The sequence below is a fragment of the Melopsittacus undulatus genome, chromosome 3 (assembly GCF_012275295.1).
Source record: "Melopsittacus undulatus isolate bMelUnd1 chromosome 3, bMelUnd1.mat.Z, whole genome shotgun sequence".
Taxonomy (NCBI): Eukaryota; Metazoa; Chordata; class Aves; order Psittaciformes; family Psittaculidae; genus Melopsittacus; species Melopsittacus undulatus.
In genome coordinates this window covers 39,472,312-39,493,631 of record NC_047529.1, presented here as the reverse complement: position 1 = coordinate 39,493,631, position 21,320 = coordinate 39,472,312, and the positions used below count along the sequence as shown (strand labels likewise).

The 21,320-nt window shown below is 39.8% G+C and overlaps 1 protein-coding gene across 1 annotated transcript in view; it reads left to right on the top strand.

Moving 5' to 3' along the window:
* KHDRBS2 (KH RNA binding domain containing, signal transduction associated 2) overlaps positions 1-21,320 on the top strand; it is a 328,648-nt gene that overhangs the window by 203,174 nt on the left and 104,154 nt on the right. The window contains exon 5 of the mRNA XM_005153183.3: positions 20,978-21,105. Within this exon, the coding sequence (XP_005153240.2) occupies positions 20,978-21,105 (128 nt within the window). The remainder of the gene's footprint in view (positions 1-20,977; positions 21,106-21,320) is intronic.

Sequence of the window (21,320 nt, the reverse complement as noted above, 5' to 3'; positions counted from 1 at the left end):
ACCATTGTCATTATGGGAGAAAAAAAGAATTTAGCATTTCTCATAGGTTACAGTGAAAATCAGGTTCTATCACTGGGTTTATTTTTGTCCTATTTATACTAGCCTAGAGGCTCAGATCATTGACTTTATACTTAGATAGCAAGCTACTTGTTGGTTTTTTGACAGAAAATGTTGCACTTATTTTCTTTTTTCTGTTTTACACCCAGAAGTTGTCCTTGAAAGCAGGACTATAACCCTGAATTGCTACAGGACAACTCCATTCCACATTAATAAAAATACAAAATATTTGGCATTACAGAGGATCAATAAACATTTATATATGGACTGTCAGAGTAGCAATATTTGCAGTTAGAATACATATCACTTGGGGAATGAGAAAACAAAATCCTAGTATTTTATTTCCAGGAAACAAATTGCAAAATCCAGTGCTGAATATTTTTATTGTCTGATTTTTAAATTTACTTGCCCTAGTTAAACATGTGAGTTCACTAATGCTTTCTTCATTTTGTATGCCATGGGACAGCATTAGTCAAGTATGCTACCACAATGCAATTAAAAGCTGTAAAAAATAAAAGGTGAAACTAAGTTTCCATTTAAAATCTTGCCTGTAACTAGACAGACAAGCTTGTCTGTGCAAATGTTTCTCTGACTGTCAGCAGAGTATATCATATACTGCTTTCAGAAAGTTCTTACGCTCTTATTCTGTAACATGACTCATCAACATTTCTGCACTTTGAAATGACCCTTTGATCTGGGGGGGAAAAATCTTCAGAGAGACTTTTTCTTTCCTTGTTATCATTAAGGTAACCAGAAAAAATCCTGCAGTAAGTCACAAAGTTTGATATTTTATTAATTTACGACTGTGTGTAAAAACAGTTAGGAAAAGAATATGTGTACCATGTTGAAAAATGCAGATGCATTTTCAGAGCAGTGAACACTAGTTCCTTGCAAAATCTGTGTTTGTGAATACGTGATGAGTACTAATACAGGCACACGCAATTGCACATAGAACTAATAGATTTATGGTTTTTTGCATTTCCAATCTTTTGTGGCTGCACAACTGTGTGCTTTAAAAACATGGTTGTAAATGCATTCTGTCTGAACAAAACAGAACGTGCAGATAAACCCTAGCTCATCTTAGCTGGGCGTGTTCTATTGCAGCTTGCATGGTAAGAAAATCTCAGATCTAAAAGAAACAGAACTACTCTGAAGATTAAATTACCTCTTAAAGGAGGTAGGTGTAATGCTGTGAATAAGTATTAATTTACATTTGCAAGAGTGTGATGACAGCTCAACAGACCCTTTTTCAAAATTACTTCAGCCCACATTCAGGGAGTGTTTAATTCAGTGCAAGAAATGAGTCATTCAGCTGCAGACTTTTGTATGGGTTACTAGTATGAATCTGAAACTTGTTTTCAAGCTGCCAAATAATTTATAACATAGGGTTTCCTTTTACATTTTCACAGACTGGTTGATGTTGGAAGTGACCTTCAGAGGTCATCTGATTGAGCAGGACCACCTAGAGCCAGTTGCCCAGGATGGAGACTCCACAACCACTCTGAGCTACCTGTGCCTATGTTCAGTCATCCTCACAGAAAAAAAAATGGTTTTCTGTGTTCAGGTTGAATTTCATGTGCTTTAGTTTGCATCCATTTCTTGTTGTCCTGTCAGAGAAGTGTCTTGTTGCCACTGCCAAGAAGAGTCTGTCTCCCTTTTCTTCATTCTCTCCCTCCAAATATTTATGCACATTGATAAAATCGCCCTGAGCCTCTTTCTCCAATCTGAACAGCCCCGACTCTCACAGCCTCATCTTATGTGAAAGATGCTCCTGTCTCTTTTAATCATCTTAGTGGCTCTGTGATGGATTCCAATAACTCCGGATCTTTCTTGTACTTGGGAGCCCAGCAGTGGACACAATACTTCAGGTGTGGTCTTGCCAGTGCTGAATAAACAGTAATAATCACCTCCCTTGACTTGCTGACAATGCTCTTCCTAATGCAGCCCAAAATATGATTGCCCCAAGGGCATATTCCTGGCACCTGATCAGTTTGTTGTTCACCAGAACACCAGTGTCCTTTCCTGCAGACCTTCAAAAAACTTCTTTCAAGCCAGAACTACCAGCATGCACTGGTGCCTGGGTTATTCCCTTGAAGGGGTAGAACTTTGGTCTTCTTGTTTAACTTCATGAGGTTACTCTGCCAATTTCTCCAGCATATCAAGTTCACTCCGAATAGTGGCACTACCCTCTGGTGAATCAGCTAAACCTCTCTCTTGTATCAGCTGCAAACTTGCTGAGGTCACAGAGAGATTTTGAGCACTACTGAGCCCAGCACCAATCGCTGGTGTCCACCAATTTTGGCTGGCCTGGAGCTGCACTTCAGGCCACTGATCACAACCCCCGGCCCTAGTCATCCAGATGGTTTTCAGTCCACCTCATTGTCCTCTAATTTGGCCTATACTTTGTCAGTGATGATGTTAAAGGAGATAGTGTCCAAGGTTTGTTACTGAGGCTAACATAATTAACATCCACAGTTCTCACCGTATCCAGCAAGCCAGTCTTATTGTAAAAGGCAATGACATTACCCAGACATCGTTTCCCCTTTATAAGTCCATGCTGGTAGCTCCCAGCTTGTCCCTCATGTGCTAGGAAATTCTTTCTAAGATAATTTTCACCATCACTGTCCTAGGGACTGAGGTGAGGCTAAGCAGCATGTAGTTCTCCAGCTCTTTCTCCTTGCCAATTTTGAAAATAGGAGTGATATCTGCTGTCCTCCAGACTTCAGATTTATGGTACATGTCAAGAACTGGGAACTGCAGGAGGATGGACAGTTGGATGCTGCATAGGTCCTTAGCGCATGAAGAAGTAATACAACAGAAAAGGCTTCTGTGTCCTTATGGTCTGTTTTAGTTATGGAAGTGTGTATACTTGATATTTGAATAATAGAGTGTAGGTGGAAAAGAACTGATCCTGACTACAAATTCAACAGCAAACAGTCCTAGATGGAAGAGCCAAGATAGCATCTGATACCCAGTAATAATATCCAGTGGATATATCAACACTAATTTTATGACTTTTCATAGTCACATCTCTTTTCTCTACCTCAAACAATGTTGATCTGAAGAATTTGTCCATCCATCAAGACAGATCTGTCTTAATTGTCAAGTAAGTACCCATGGAAAGTAATAAATCATGGAAAAATGACTTCTCAAATCAGGTGGTCAGTTTGTCTTGATCAAAGCACTGTTTTTTTTTCTGGAGCCTAACGAAAATAGAGCAGATTCAAGGTGAACAGTTATGATTTCCATCTGTAGCCTCTCTTTCAAGCTTCAAGTTCAAGCAAGTGCTGGCCTTAAATAGCCATGGAGTGCTTTTCCATAGTGTTTGTGTTCCCAGCCAAAACCTTATTCTTAGTTTTGATCATTGAAGCTACAAGTTCACCTGCTGGGAATCTTTCTAGAAAACCACTTTCTATTTAGAAATACTCATCAGTGCTTGAGAACCTGCTGTCTTGGGTTGGTTGGTTGTTTCTTTTTTATCTGTGGAAATTCTGTTTTCCAAATCTTCAAATATGTTGCCCTGATAGGGAAAAAAAAAGATTAGTGGTACTGTCAAGGATAACCCCAGCCAGCAACTCAGTACAGCACAGCTGATCAGTCACTCCCCCCTTCACCTTCTCTCCTGTAAGACCCAGCAAATTTAGGAAATCTTAGTCTCCAAAACTTGTGTGTTTTGAATCAGGATATATTCTTTTTCCTCTGCTGAATTTCTCGGATACCGTGAGAGCTTGCACCATAAGAACCAGAATATCCAGTAAGATACTGGGGGAACAAAAAAAAAAAAAAAAAAAAAGAAAGAGAAAGAATGGTGATTTTTTCTAGTGCACTGCTGGAACAACCTAAAGGATTTTCTGGTTGGAAGTTCTCAAATGAATGGTTTCTTCTAACCCTGAATTATGTTAGGGGAAATAAATAGAAAATTCAGAAACTGCAAGAAGCAAAGAGACTCAACAGGACACAGAAGAGATATTCTAATCAGTCATGCCTGAGTCCATAACCAGTCCCTGAGGCCCCTCAGATGTTTTGGTTTAAAAAACCAAAGGGAAAACCAGCAGCATTTTTAAACACGGTGTTGGCTGTATAAAACTGAATTGATGGTGCATTGCATTGCAGGCTGTGGCACATAGAGCATTTCTCCTTCATTCTGGATATTTTAAGTTGTTGCTGGGAAATGGTCCTAGGGAGGTGAAGGAAAGCTTTCTTTGCCAACAGGACAAAATGTGGAGGAATTTAAGTGCTTCTGGCTTATGCAGTGCATTTGGCATTGCTTGGAAAGCTACTGGATAGGTTTCTGTGGTGTATCTTTAACTTCTTTATATCTAGTTTTATGCTTAAATGAGATTGTCCTGTTTTCGACTGGGATAGAGTTTCTTTTAAACCATGACGCTGGTATATTTGCATATACTCTCCACAAGGCTGAACCTCTGCCAGTCTGAAATGAAGGCAATCAATGAGGTGAAATTTCCACTTAAAAGAAAAGGACCTGGTACACTCCCCAGACATTTTCAGAAATGTGGCACTTGTAAGGCTCTGTTTATATTAAGAAAAGATTGTTTGGAGGCTTCCCAGTATTGAAAAAACTATGGTATAGGCTTGGGAAGAGAGGATAGTATTGTAATATTTCATAAAGATTCCTCTAACATGTCTCTTGGCCTTCATTTGCTTCTAAACCCTTTTCATAAGGATATGGATGATAGTCCTTACCAGTCTGGTAAGTCAAGTGTATACTCAACAGCATAAATGACATTTGAGGGGAGCAGTTTATTACAGTGAAGTTCAGAGTGTCCAGAGAACAGGTAGAACCACTTGAAAATGAAATTATTATCATTAAATTGTAATTAATTACTAAATTAATTTGGTTTGCTTTTGGTTTGGTTTTGGTTTGCTCCAGTTCTTTACATAGGAGGAAGTGTAAGATAGGGATGGACTTGCATTTGGTGTTCTTGAGATTGATCAGTCATGGGACACAGCTTGCCAAATATTTAAAAATAAACTCACAGTCACCCAGCTGTCTTGCACATTGTCCAGAGACAATTTTAGGTAGTTAGAAGTTAGTTGCAAACTCTTCCTTTAGCAGAGACGAGGAAGTGGATGCTCAAGTGAAAGCATACAGGCAAGAAGAGGTGGCTGATACCTGTCTTCTCATGTTTGTAATGTCCAGAAAAATAAAGCTAATGGTTTAGCTGCTGGTGAACAGACCTATAGGAGCAAACTTCAGAGCAGTTAAAATTTAGTTTGTTTACCCTGAAATCACAAAGTCGAGTGATGAAAAAAAACTGGGGTTTTAACAGCAGTATCAGGTATGATTATTCTCAGAATGCCTGAACGAGGCTCTGAGATGACATCAGCAAAGCCTGGACTTCAAAATTTCAGGTTAAAACAGTAACTTTCAGCCCAAGTTTTTTTACAGGAGGTTTTACAAATCCAGGAGAATCATGAAACTTTTACCCAACTCACTTAGGTGGAGCAGTGGTGGGTGTAAATAATAGAGTGGGTTAGTCAGAGCTGCCCAGGAGAGCTGGAATGGACAATTTAATCTCATAAACCCCAGGGCTGGAAGTCTTAAATTCAATAAAATAATCTACCTTTGCTGCTAAGTAGGATTAGTTACAGCCACCAGAAGCTGAGAGTACTCAGCACCTGGAGGTGTGATGAAGTCATATGTGTTTGCCTAGCTTGCTATGCTGAATTTAAATGCATAATGAGACATTGATATGCAGCACTTATCCAGATATGTCATTAAAACAAATGGCAGACATTGAAAATTTAAAATAATTAAATATATTTCAGTTTTAACTAAATACATTTCAGTGCAAATAATTGATCATTTGAATTATGAAAAAAAGAAATAAGCTAGTCTCAGTTATTTCCATTTATAGCAATATTTCCTTTGACAAAACAAGTAACAAAGTTACTGTTATTTCTTTAGTTTCCACATATGAGGTGAATTATTATATTAAAAAGTGATATTTAAATTATTATATAGAAAAAATATTTATTTTTCCCAAACTAGACACATTTAGTTAAATTTAAGACATTTTACTTGAATGGAAAAGCATGAGTATTTAGCACAGATTTCCATGCTTCTAAAATCAATAATGCAGAACTGGGTTAGTTATGATTAAATAACAGCTTGGAACTAATGGGTTCACAATCACTTGTATTGAGTTCCAAATGGTTATGCTGTGAATCTGTGTAATATTTTTAGTTGGAAAACCTGTAGTTTAAGGTGGCACCTATTTATTCTTTTGGTATTAAGGTAGCTCATCATAGGCTTTCTAGCAACATAGAAGGCAAGGGAGGAACCAATACTTGGTGCATCATTTCAGCTGCTAATTTTGTGGTCACAGCTAAGATTCATTAGCACTAGCTATTATTTTCAGATAAAAATGCGGATATATTTTTAGTTTTATGACAAAAATACTGTATCTCCACAACTTGCCGCCTGCCCCAGCTTTTTGTCACAGAAGAGCACTGAAATCAGTGGGATCATTTTCTTAGTGAAGAATATATGGCTGATTTCAAACCCCGGTCATGATTCTAGAGCAGAACCAGGGGGTGGGGTGGGGTGGGATTTGAGACCATCAGGGATTGCCCTAACAGCAAGCAAGGCTCTGGGTGCCTGGTTTGGGTGTGTTTGTGGGGTTTGTATGTGTGGGTAACTGTCCTGAAGTCCTGAACACAGGTGGAGTCAGTGGCTCTCATACATGGGCTCTTAGTCGATGTATCATATTTGTGCTGAGTGGGAAATCTGCTTGGCAAATTCAACTTAACATGGCCCTTAGTTAACAGCTAGTGGGAACTTCTTTCCAGGTGGAAGGATGAGGGGATCATTAAGAGCAGCCAACATGGTTTTACCAGAGGAAGTCATGTTTGACCAACCTTACAGCCTTCTATGAGGAAGTAACTAGGTGGAGGGATGATGGTAGAGCGGTAGATGTGTTTTTTCTTGATTTCAGTAAGGCATTTGATACTGTCTCCCACAGCATCCTCATAGGTAAGCTAAGGAAGTGTGGGCTTGACAGTCAGGTAGCAAGGTGGATCAAGAACTGGTTGAAAGGAAGAAGGCAGAGAGTTGTGGTCAATGGGGCAGAATCTAGCTGGAGGTCTGTGACTAGTGGAGTCCCTCAGGGGTCAGTGCTGGGACCAGTGCTGTTTAATATTTTCATCAACGACCTGGATGAGGGAACTGAGTGTACCCTCAGCAAGTTCGCTGATGACACTGAACTGGGAGGAGTGGCTGACACACCAGAAGGCTGTGTTGCCATTCAGTGAGACCTGGACAGGCTGGAGAGTTGGGCAGGGAGAAACTTGATGAAATTCAACAAGGGCAAGTGTAGAGTCTTGCATGTGGGGAAGAACAACCCCATGTACCAGTACAGGTTGGGGGTTGACCTGCTGGAAAGGAGTGAAGGGGAAAGGGACCTGGGGGTCCTGGTGGATAGGAGGATGACCATGAGCCAGCAATGTGCCCTTGTGGCCAAGAGGGCAAATGGCATCCTAGGGTGCATTAGAAAGGGTGTGGTTAGTAGGGCAAGAGAGGTTCTCCTCCCCCTCTACTCTGCCTTGGTGAGGCCACATCTGGAATATTGTGTCCAGTTCTGGGCCCCCCAGTTCAAGAAGGACAGGGAATTGCTCGAAAGGGTCCAATGCAGAGCCACAGAGATGATGAAGGGAGTGGAACACCTCCCTTATGAGGAGAGGCTGAGGGAGCTGGGTCTCTTTAGCTTGGAGGAGACTGAGGGGTGACCTCATCAGTGTTTACAAATATGTAAAGGGTTGGTGTCAGGATGATGGAGCTAGGCTTTTTTCAGTGATATCCAGTGACAGGACAAGGGGCAATGGGTGTAAACTGGAGCATAGGAGGTTCCATGTTAACATCAGGAAGAACTTCTGTACTGTAAGGCTGACAGAGCACTGGAACAGGTTGCCCAGGGGGGTTGTGGAGTCTCCTACACTGGAGATATTCAAGGCCTGCCTGGACAAGTTCCTGTGTGATGTACTCTAGGTTACCCTGCTCTTGCAGGGGGGTTGGACTAGATGATCTTTTGAGGTCCCTTCCAACCCTCGGGATTCTGTGATTCTGTAAGGTGGCACTGAGCTCAGCAAAGTCCTTCAGTGCATGTGAGTCATGCTCAGTTGTATGTTAAAATACCTCCTCAATCTGACCTTGTATTTTTAGGATTAAAAACATTATTATAATAATTGTGTTAGCCACCTTACTAATTATTAATATTTCCTTAGGAGCTCATCTGCAATATATGCTGTGTTTTAAATACCTATACTTGTTTTTCTTCAAATTTAATAAGCAATAACAGAATCTTTTTGCTTTAGCTATTTAGGGAAGACTGAAGAATTATTTCCAATATAAAAGCAATTAACATTTGGCATGGAAACAATTTTATGAGCATTCCTTTCACCCAGTTTTCACGTGTGCATTATCTGCTATAACATAAGAAAAAGAAAACAATATTTCATCTCTAAATAAAAAATAAAGTAATTTTATTCCTTTTTTGTGAATTTCTGACTCATAGCACAGAATTAAATCTAATAATGTTTTTCTTTGATAAAGGGCCAGATTAATAACTTCAAAAAAACACAGACATTTTGGTACAAATCAGTGATGTGCATTCATAATAAGCAGGGAGGACCCCGTATATGCACTTTCATACCATTATTTAAGTATTATAAAAAATTAAATGTAAAAAAATGTTTGCAAGTGCAGAAATGTATTTCTATTGAAACTATTGAAATAGTTAAGAAACTGGATAGTGTCACTCTTATGAAATAATTTTAAAGTATTTTTATATGTCTATGAAGTATAACTATGTGAAAAAGAAAGAAACAATATTTTCCAAACCCATTTTACCTCATTCCCTCTTCTCTCATTTTAGTGCCATGTATAATTCCTTGGAAATTATGGAAAAAGTATTGAATGCTATTTGTTTGTTTTATTACAGGAAATATGTCCAGATATTAGGAAGCTGGAATTCAGTCTTCAGTATTATCACTGTGAAGCTCTTTGAAAGTTTAGTTTAAATTCTATCATGTTATGTTTCTCTAAAAACAAACCACTTTATAAGGAAATGCACCAGTGGCTTTGCAAGTCAGAAGTTAGCTTGATTTAGTTATATGCTAATGAGTCTGGTATTATCTAGGCAATATGATAGCTAAATCTGACTTCTTTTATCCCATTTGCATCTCTCTAGTATACCTGATATAACTCATGATACAGTTTGCCCCTGTAACCAGTGCATATCATCAAGATGATTACCTGATGCAGGAATATGCCAAATTTGGATCAACACTTAAGTGTATGCAGAAGCTGGGATTATGTACAGAAACTCATATACTAAATGCAATATATTTACATAACTCTATCTGTTTAAAAGCTGGCTTCCACTTCTGGGTGCTGTTTATAGATAGACTTTTTAATTGTTTTATTGCATCATTCCACATGACAGCCTATATCTCTCCCTCTGTTACACTGCCAGTCCCTAGGTTAATAGTTGTGCTTGATCACAGAATCATGCAATCATACAATGGTTTTGATTGGAAGGTACCTTAAAGATCACCTAGCTCCAACCCACTGCCATGGGCAGGGGCATCTTCCACTAGACCAAGTTGCTCCAAGCCCCATCCAGGCTGGCCTTGAACACTGCCAGGGATGGGGCAGCCACAACTTCTCTTGACAACCTGCGCCAGTGTCTCACCACAGTAAAGAATTTCTTCCTAATCTAAACAGACCTAAATCTACCTGTTTTCACTTTAGATCCATTTCTGTTGTCCTGTCACTACTTGCTCTTTGAAAAAGTCCCTCTCCAGCTTCCTTGTAGGCCCCCTTTAGGTCTGGATCTTCAGTTGTTGAGATTTTCTCAGTTAGAAGGTTCTTCAGCTGTGGATCTTATTTCACTTTTCCCATTGGGCCTAGAATGTTTGCATTTGAATTAAAGCTAGTCCTTTTGTTCAGCCAGCTGGGGAGGGAAGTGAGGTGCACCAACCATGAAGCAATATGAGAAGCTAAAAGACATGGAGAGGCAGAACTTTCTGCTACCTGGCAATAAGCAGGAATTAGGTGATATTCTGTTAAAAGAAAAAAATAAATTAAAAAAAAAACAGTGGTAATTGTGTTAAAGCACCTGAAACCTTCCTTAATGTTTATTGCAGAGCAGAAAAGGAGACATTATAAATACCAATGTCACATCTCCAGGTGGATAATCTTATTTACAGGGGTTTATGCAATTCAAAAATAAGGTATTCAAATTTATTAAGAAGAAATAAAGAACTGGGAACATTTTTATCATGTTACATACTAAATTGTTGAGCTTGAAACTGTGACAATCTTTTCACCTATATCACTGCATTAATATAGTACTTGCTCAGTTCTTTACACTTTATTCCTAACCTTTCATATACCACGTACTTTAAAAAGAGTGGAGACACTTTGGAATGAGTGTATCTCTCGTTGGTACATGGTCTAAGATTTATTTCTAAATTATTTTCTACCTCCCATTACTGTTTGTCATTTCCTTAATCACCATTTCTTTTGTCTCAAATCTTACTTTGAAAATAAAAAACCTACACCTTATACCTGATGTGTACCTGCCTAATGGAATTATTAAATTAGCTTTTTTAAGTTGCATACTTGAGAAAGTGTTTCTTGCTAGTTTATTGAGCTTGCCATTTATTTTGGTTTTATAATGCATGATTTTAACTTTATTATTTCATATGTTTCTTCTCTTTATTTACATTGGGAATTTTTGTAAACTTATTTCTGTATTTACACTCTTTGTCATCTGAAGTTTGGTGTAAATCAGAAAGTTGAATCCAGATTATTTTAATATTTTTAGTTTCTGTGACAGTTCAGATGGTGACCCTGAGATTTAACAACAGCTTTGTTTCACTCTTTTACTCTTGCTTATTGAATTTAGCATGAAGGGGGGGCTCCTCTCATACCTGCTTGTTCTCCTGTGATTGTCCTCTCTATCATTACACTGGCTATCCATAAATCTCTCAGTACTGAAAGTAATTTAGATTATAGCAATTGCAACCAAGCAGATTTAAAATATGTTTGATTCCAGCAGGGAGAATTGCTCTTGTGTTTTTACGGTGCTATTACTTCCCAGCATGTTTTGTTTTATTTTTTCCTTGCTATGCAAAAACATATTGGCCCTGGGAAGGATGTGCAATGCTGTTTAGTTTAAGTTAGTCCAATTTCTGTATAGAAGGAGTGCACGAGAAATACAGATACTGTGTTTTCTGCCTTGACCTCTGACTAGGGAGAGCGCTGAGGCACTGCTGCCTCTCCAAAGCCAAGAACTGATGGCAGCCTGAAGTTTCTGGAAGGAGCTTCTCTGCCTGCGGCTGTGACTGACAAAGGAAGGATGTTCTTCATCCTTTTTCTCACTGTCAGTGCAGCTTTGCCCCAGTCTGTGCCACCAGCTTCTCTGCCAAGCAGCTGTGCCAGGCAGAGATGCTGCTGCTGATGATGATGCAGTATCATCAGGAGAGGAGACAACACTGTTCTGGTCAGAGTATCATCAATACTGATATCTTCTTTATTCTGAGCCTGTGAAAACCTACCTAGGCACAGGCTATGGCTAAACTGTATGATCAAAATAAAATACAGAGCTCCTGAAGGGATCCACACACAGGATCTAAACCATAACCTGGGTTAGTCTGGAGAAATCCTTATTCTGGAAAAACAAAGGACCAGACACACAGACCATGCTTCAATCCTCACAGCTCCTCTGTTGAGACAGTGCAGGATTGATGAATCACCCTTCCACCAGCACCTGCTCCCAGTATGTTATAATGGGACTGTGGTGACTGAACTTAAGATATTCTCTATCTCCTGACTTACACCACGAGCATTAATACGTTTCGGTATATGATAGTAGCATTACTAAGAACATTTCTGCTCGGCATTTGTAATAGACTTAATACTTGCCAAGACTCCAAGGACAGCTCATGTTTTTCTAACCCTATGTTGCAATAAGTCAAAAAATACTGACGTTGCTTTAAAATCTAATTCCTGTGTCATGTATCAAGTTCAGTCCCAAGGTGCCAAGGCACTATGTGCAATGTACAAATTATCACCTAATGGGATTTTTAAAAATTTTAGAGTTATTCAGAAGCCATAAAAGAAAGGGCAATCAGCAAACCCATAGCAAGATATTTTCTTGCCCAGATTTATCATCCTTCATTGCTCTTTCCAGTATCCGCAGGTCGAGCAGCATCTTTTGTTTAATGTCCCACTTGGGACCAGGAGAGCATAGATGTAGCCAGGCTGGATGAGGCAGGCACACTAAACAAGTGTAAACATGTCTGATTTTTGCTGGCTGCTTTTACCATCCTTGTTATCCTTGACAAGGGGTCTGCAGACCTACAGCAGTTAACAGGAGGCAATATAGGTTCCACCTGGCATATTTTGAGGGAAAAAAAATGCATAGGTATTATGTATAGCTTTTATTTTTTATTTTCGTTGGCTTTAGTGTAGACTGTAGTAAACAGTTAAATGTCAAGCCTTAAGAGCAATTAGTGATCTCATTAAAGTGGAGCACCAGCAAACATCTGGGGAAGAGCAGTGGCAGTCCTGCTCTTCTCTCTGTCTCTTTTGAAGCAACTGGGTTTTCCCAGAGGAAGACCAGTCATATCACATCCCTTCCTTCCTAGGAGCCAGTATAAGCATCCAGTGCAAATCCATAATGATTTCTTTAGGAGTAGGTGGCCACAGCACCCTTCTTGCAGCCTGCTGTATGCTCTCTGTTCATACTATCAATTCTTTCATATATCTGACACTGTCCCACACAACATCCTTGTCTCTAAATTGGAGAGACATCAATTTGATAGGTGGACCTATCCTATAGTGGATAAAAACTGGCTAGATGGCCACATGCAAAGAGTTGTGGTCAATGGTTCAATGTCCAGCTGGAGATCAGTAACGAATGGTGTCCCTCAGGGATCGATATTGGGAATGGTCTTGTTCAAACATCTTTTTGTTGGTGACATCGACAGTGGGATTGAGTGTGCCCTCAGCAAGTTTGCCAATGACACCAAGCTGTGTGGTTCGGTTGATACACTGGTGTCGTGGTTTAAACCAAGTCCCCCAACTCTCGGAGAGTTAGGAAGGAGAATCCAAAGAATGTAGCCCCCACGGATTGAGATAAGAACGGTTTAATTGCTAAGGCACAACACAAATCACCGCTGCCATTACTACTACAAATAATAATGATAAAGCCAATAACAAGCGAAAAGAATACAACACCCCACCAGCCATCGACCCATAACTCACTCCACCCTGCCCGGCCGAGCACCACATGCTCCCTCCTCCATTTTCCTCCAGCGCTCCACCTCTCCAGCTCTCCCTCTCCCAGTTGCATCCTGGGCATCACGTGCTATGGTATGGAATACCTCATTGGCTACCCTGGGTCAGGTGTCCTGTCTCTCCTTCCTCCCCTCCTCCCCAGCAGAGCACATGCTCAGAAAAGGCCTTGAACAAAAACACCCTCAAAACATGCTCGCTATCAAGCAACGGTTCCCACCCAGTAGTCAAAACACAGCACTGCACCAGCTACAAGAAGGAGAAAAAAATGACTGCTACTGCTCAGCCCATGACAACTGGAGGAAAGGAATGCCATGCAGAGGGACCTTGACACACTTGTGAGGTGGGCTGATGCCAACCTCATGAAGTTTAACCGTGCCAAGTGCAAGGTCCTACACCTGGGTCAGAGCAATCCCAGGCACAGCTACAGGTTGGGCAGAGAAGAGATTCAGATCAGCCCTGCAGAGAAGGACTTGGGGGTGTTGGTCGATGAGAAAATGAACATGAGCCAGCTTCAGTGTGCACTCGCAACCCAGAAAGCCGACCGTATTTTGGGCTGCATCAAAAGAAGCATGACCAGCAGGTCGAAGGAGGTGATCCTGCCCTTCTACTCTGCTCTTGTGAGACCTCACTTGGAGTATTGTGTGCAGTTCTGGTGTCCTCAACATAAAAAGGACACAGAACAGTTGGAACAAGTCCAGAGGAGGGCCACGAGGATGATCAGGGGACTGGAACACCTCCCATATGAAGACAGGCTGAGAAAGTTGGGTCTGTTCAGCCTAGAGAAGAGAAGGCTGCATGGAGACCTCTTAGCAGCCTTCCAGTATCTGAAGGGGGGCTATAGGGATGCTGGTGACGGACTCTTCATTAGGGACTGTAGTGATAGGACAAGGGGTAATGGGTTAAAACTTAAACAGGGGAAGTTTAGACTGGATATAAGGAAGAAATTCTTTCCTGTGATGGTGGTGAGGTGCTGGAATGGGTTGCCCAGGGAGGTAGTGAATGCTCCATCTCTGGCAGTGTTCAAGACCAGGTTGGACAAAGCCTTGGGTGACATGGTTTAGTGTGAGGTGTCTCTGCCCGTGCAGGGGAGTTGGAACTAGATGATCTTAAGGTCCTTTCCAACCTTAACTGTTCTATGATTCTATGATATCCCCTTCAAGTGACAGCTGTAGATAAGCATTAGTGTCTGGCAGCCAGGATTCACTTAGAATTAGATTCTGGGATGGGACACTGTCAACTAAGTGACTTCTGTGGCATTGTAGCTGTCATTTAAATGAATTACAGACCACAGTATCCATTTGTTTGGGGACCTGTGAGAAAGAGCATAGAATAAATTGGGGCAAATGGCTGATATGTGATACAGGTTTCTGAAAGTTTTTCAAACACCAGGCACCCATCTTCATTGTGGTTATTCTATGTGGCTAGCAGCATTTCCATGTAAAGTGGAATAATCTTCTTCTGAAAGCTCTCTTTAGTGTGAAAGAAAAAAATAAATTGATTATACAATTGCATGAGGCTTATTTTGCTCTGTTCTTGGAAGGGCTAAAATATCTAGGTCAAAGTTTCGTAACAATTGCCTTTGCACTATTTACACTTTGGGATTGGCAGCTTCTCTTCAGATGCTGAGGTGCAAGGCATTCCCCCTCCCTTCCATGCTGCTTCTAGAGTGCCGTGCCCCATGCTGATGATGCCAGGCAGATTTAATTGTGCATGCTCAAAGAGAAAAATGACATCCATGCTTGGGTTAGTGCTCTCTGTGGCAAGCTGACAAATCCCCCAGCTGTCAACTAACCTCAGAGGCAAGTGTACGTGGCTCCAGCTTATGTCTGCTTGCATTCCACCCATCGGCATTTATAAGATAAAACTCGTATTGGCTGCAACACATTCAGACTGCTCTTGTGAGAAATGTATGGTCCATTCTATGCTTTTCAATCTCTAAGGGTGACCCACACAATTAAGGTTTATTTCTCAGATAGACTATAAGCAGGTAAAGACAGCAATTTTTTTGCATATGTGGCAAGGAAAAGGCATGATGTTTATGGCTGTGGATCTGGCTAAGTTGCTGATTGCTTAGAGAAAATGATTTATTTCTTGAGCTCATATGGATTATATTTATATTTTTATGTATTTATTGGGGTTGCTGGTTGCCAGAGAACTGCATGCACACAAAATGGCCTTATGTAAGTGCTAATATATATGGGCAAATGCAAAGAGGCACGTGTTGCTAATGTAATATTGGAGTCACAGAAGAGGACTTCTGGCAGAAGCATTGTCACTTGTGGTGCACTGCAGGCTGTCCATCTAAACCGATCATTACCTGGCACCTATGCTCTAGTGAAATAATCAGACCAATCTGCAAATGGGCAAAAAGCCATTTTAACAGATGGCTATGACTGCAGGTAACCAGGAAACCATGCATATACATTAAACATGGATTCAGAGAGCATGGGTCTCATCCAGGAACACCAGAACAGCTGTCCATTTTGAGCTCCTCCATATACTGTTGAGAACATGTGCCATATCCATCAGACCCCCACACAGTGTGGGTTAGAGCCAGCTGCCATGGTTCTGAGGAACTCTGTAGGAATTGCTTGGTTGGGCATGGCTTCAGCTACAGATTAATCTCATGTTTTGCAGTGAACTTTGAATTTGTATTAGAGAGACAAAGAATGAAGTTGCATCTACCTAGTTTGCATGCCTAGATGAGGCACTGTCTCACCCAAATTTTAGGTGATGGAGAGGGCTGTCCAGCCTACCTGACATAATTGTCTAAGTTTCCTGAGTAGACAGTGATAGAGAAAGGCGTTGGGTATGTGCAACAAAAAGTCCCATATGTTTACATTTTTAATGCATTGGAGTCTTTGGACAGGATCTTAGAATATAAAGAAATATCAGGAAATGCCAAGTATCTCTGTTGACTCAGAATTTAGTTCACCAAGCTTTTCTGGTACTGAGGAGCCAGTGCTGCTGCTCTTTTTTGTAGCAGTCTGATACTGAAGTACTCAGCTGGCAAGTGGGAATTCCTGGGTTCTTGGCCTCTTCAGTATAATGAATTGCAGATCCTGACCCCACAAGTCCAAATGTGTGATACTTACCATGCTTTGAAGCTGAATCATAGCACAGCTCACTCTTGTGATGTCACAAAGAACACAAAGAATCATCAACTCCAGGAACTGGTACCACCAGTTATTTTCAGGGGCTTAGTGCTTCCTCATATAAACAAGGAAGCATGTGTACTATGTCTGGTTTAGTGTCCAAAATTAGTTTGTATCTGAAAACAAAGGACTGTATTGATGTCACTTAGCTCCATCTAAAATTCATTGAGTCTTGTGTCCTGTTGTCTGGCTATGAGTTTTCTGAAGCATGTACTCAATGGAAATTTTAAGCTAATTGGAATTTAAGCTGCCTGAAAATAGCCCCAAGGCAGCAACATCAGGATTTAGGGGAAACTGGCTTCAGTGAATCTCTTCAAGTACATGGAGCCCTGGAGCTATTTTACTGGTGCTGAGAGCTGGGCAGGATGCAGAAGTGCTGCAAGAATCACAATTCTGATTTCTTTCTCCTACCTGCCTGAGCTTGAGAAGAGATCTCAGGATGGGGCTTACCTATGCCTGTGAATGTGGTGCTCTGTTTTGACAACACAGAGCTGCAGAGAATATTTATGTGCCTGAGAGAGAGTATTTGGTAGTTCAGGCAGTGCTGACTGAGATTTCTAGAACCATAGGACCTCTCCATAAGCCAGCCATAAATTTGAGTTACTGGTACCTTGGGACCTTTGGGAAGCACTTTAAGAGTTACAGAGGAAATAGCTACAAGAAAAGCATTTATTTTTTGTGACTACTTTTTTGCTTGGTTAAAATCAAGGAATTTGATTACTTAAATACAAAGTGTTAATATGTAGTTATTTGTCTGTGGACTTAAGATACCTGTAAATTTGTCCTAGTAAGCAGCAACACTATGGAAGATAGTCTGCTCTCTGCATGATAAATGGCTAGCTTAACTGTGTAAGGAATGTGTGTATGTTATAAAATGTCATCTGTATAACGGACCAAGTGAGCCCTATTAATACTTCAAAGTGTCAATATTAAGAATTATAATTTTAGGCTAGACTTACATAACTCTGCATCCTTAAAGTAACTTGTCTTTAATCTAAATTACTCTCTCCTTAACTGTGGAGTTAGAATGAAATTCAGCTGTCACAGATAAGAATAATGATATTTATTAATAGTGCAAATCATTCAAACACATGGAAAGAATTTTAATGTGTGAAGTACATCAAGACAGGAGATCACAGTCCTTAAGGGGTTGATTTATCCTTGACTGCTGTGAGCCTTTATTATGCTAATGATAGATATATATTCCCAAAATCCGTTGAGTCTATCTATGCCTTACTCTTTGATTTCTTTATTAACTGTCCTGCCTTGTCACTACACGTTCTTGTTAATTCAGATCAGGTTTTACAGCTTGCGTCATACTTGCTATTTTTTACCAAAATGGTTTATTGAGTTCTCTAGCAGCTTATGCACTTTTCCCTCTTTGCTGCACCTCTCTGCTGCTGCTGCCAGAAGGGCCCTGGGTGAGCTGCCACCAGTCTGACTCTGATGCTAATGGGCTTCCTTTGTTTCTACAGCAGTCAAGGCAACCTAATTAATCATTCCCAACCGACATTAATAAACATATTTTTGGTAATCTGGGGTAAACATGTTCATGTATTCTAGAATACTGAAAGTTTTATCTGAATATGTAATTTGGTTTCAGGCACTTAACAAAAACATTACAGTTTATGGTGCTGCAGACTTTGCTAAGGTTGTAAATTCTTGGTATTTCTGAAGTCAAGATGCAAGTTTAGGTGGATAGTCGTGGGTGATTAGCTCACATACAGCAGTTCTTTGCAAACACCACTGTGATACAAGTAGATGGCACCCTTAGTATAAATAGTGAAGCTGTTTATAGGTATTAATGTCTTTAAGGATATAAACAAGAGCAAAACAGATAGGCTAGTGTAGATTATCAGCTGATAGACTGGCTATAAGATTATTAGAAAGCTAGAAGAAAAGCTGAGAAATACAGAACATTTCCCATGGGTTTATTTTAATATGAAGAGTAGGGGGATTATTCTAAAACATAGCACACTACTGCAGTGTGTACCTACTTCATTATACTTTCTTCAGTACAGGTATGTCTTGTGATCTCTCTTGGGACTAGATATATATGAAGCTTCAGCCGCATAATTTTGCTCATGTGCTAGGATCTGAATTCAGCTACAATTAAATATTCATCAGGATACTCTCTCTAGCTAAACTCATGTGGCAGTTATGAAAGATGAATTCAGTGTTATGTTTCTCTTTAATGAAGGAGTTGAAGTGAGCATTTCTGTTGAAAATTTCAGATTTTAGTTTTAGAAATTCTGATCTTTATTATGCTTTATGAATGGAATATAAGATAATTGATGTATCTAGAGTTATAAATATTTTTTGAAATCTTTCTCTTTCAGGATCCCATCCCAGCATCTTAATTACAGTCTTCTACTTTGTTGTCTTTAACTTGCATTTCAAAATACATCATAGATGCTTCTTAACTGGACATGCAGTAAATAACCTGTAGAAAAACTAATGGCATTTCATAGCACAGTGGTGTAGATTTGCAGAAATTGCTCTATGTTATAAATTTTATTTGGATTTTCTTCTTCATCAATAGTAAGATTTTAAATTGCATGTATATCTGAGGAAGGAATCGCAGCTCTGTGGCAATTTCTGGTAGAATTCATTTATCAGACAGTGTTCCAAAAAAAAGAGATTAATGCAGCAGCACAGTTCCAATTCCTGTCCCTTGCAGGTCCTTTCTATCTTTTTTTTTGTTTTTTTCTTTTTTTCTCTTCCCCACATCTTTCTCTTACAAAATTTTCTTGCATTATTAATGAAGTGCAGTCCCAGCACTGGTGTGGAGTCTGAAGGGTGAACTTAATCAGCAAGTGGGAAGTCCTAATCCTTGTAAAGCCAGTATGCATAATAGATGATATTAAGCAAACCACAGTAGATGGTATCTGTTCAGCAATTGCTGTAAATGTGACATCACTGACTCTGTCTGTGTTTTTCCCTCTGTGTTTTACACAGAGCATAGATTTAGGAAGATGTCTTTTGCTTATTGCCATTAATGTTAGAATGGTAGAAAAATGTGAAAAAGGAGTTGGGGATTGGTGTGAACCCAAAGCCATGAACTGGTTTACTAGCAAATTAGGGATTTGATTTCAATTATGATTCTGCTGCAAGTAAAAATAAGGTTCTTTTCTGAATTTCATTAGTAGATTTTAATCCAGCTGCAGTCTGTAGAAATTTAGAAGGGAAATTGTGACCAGATTAACACTCTCTTAGAACACAGAAGATCAGCATCATGTCTTTAAACACATTTTCTGGATCTCCTCAGGAGGGAGAAGGAACACCCTAATTCCATCTAACTGTTTGCTAGGTCTTTAACTTGGCTAAAAAGAGGTGTCACTTGTACATCCTGGACAGTCACCCATCTGAAACAGAAGGCACTGTAGCACTGTAGCATTTTCAGACTCTTGCATGACAGTCAGTGGCAGTTGCTTGTGAAAGGATGGAGAAACTCAATAGCTGAAATTCAGTAATCCTTTATGTTTTCAAACACTAATTATCTGTCACACAGTTGTGCCACCAGTGAACAAGCTGGTGCACTGGCCTCTTATTACTGTCATCAGCAGGCAAAGAGCAGAACACCAAAGTAAGGAAGCCAAAAAAAAGAACTTTTGACTGAGACAAAGGTTACAAAATAAGTAAAAATTGCCTAATATTATGTATTTTGTATCAGTAGGAAAAGGAAATTCATCTGATGTTCTGTTTACTTAGTTTGCAGTGATAAAGTCGATACCCTGCACTCTTGGAGTGGGCCTATTTTATATCATTTTACAATTTTATATAGTAAACATATCTTTGTTACTTATGAATCTGAAAGAGAGAGCTTTTCTCCTATCAGAAGTTGTTTTGTAGATGTACAGAGTAATTGAAGGTTTCATTCAGTGATGCTAATTGATACTGGATTAAATCACCTAATCAAATGATTCTAGTGTAAATTCTTTATACTAAGGTGCACTGTAAGGTGGAATTTGCATTTTAAGTGCATAAAGGTAGCCAGGGATATCTGTCGTAAAAGGCATTTTTTGATCGAATTTCAAGTTGTTTGAGATTGGTACCTTTTATATGTGAAAGTCCATTTGCATCTTGTATGCACATGTATTCTTGACATATGCTTTGTGTTTATACTTACTATGCCTTGTGTGTTTTATTCTGTGTGTACATGTTCTTTATGGCCACCTTTGCTCCTCATATGAATTTGTCTGTCCACTTACAATAGGTACTTGCCCGCTCCCAATGTATGTTTTTTTTTCAGCATGCAGGTGATACTGAAGAATGATAAGCCCAGATGCTGACCATGTAATTGCTGGTTTGGGTGTATTGGCAGCTCAGCCAAGACACAAACTTTCAAAATAAAGATTTCAAAACACGAACTTTCTGGTTTGGGTGCTTTCATAGCCAAAATGCAAACTTTCAGCAAGTTTTACCTTTTGTATTTTAGGATTATAACGATGAAATTCGCCAGGAACAGCTGAGAGAACTGTCATATTTGAATGGTTCTGAGGATTCAGCACGTGGACGGGGCATTCGAGGAAGAGGGATTCGTGTGCCACCTGCAGCTCCTTCAAGGTGTGGTAACCTGAGCTATTATGCTAATTGATTTAGACAGTATAAACAATGGCAAAACAAGCATATCTAAAAAAAAAATTAAAGAAAGTCATGTACACAACATGGTCAGTGAACCAAAATATTTTCCTTCTGATAGCTTGTATGATCTGTGTTATGTCTACAGTTCTGTCACCTACAATTCACAGGCTACAGTGAGTGGTATACAAATAATCAAA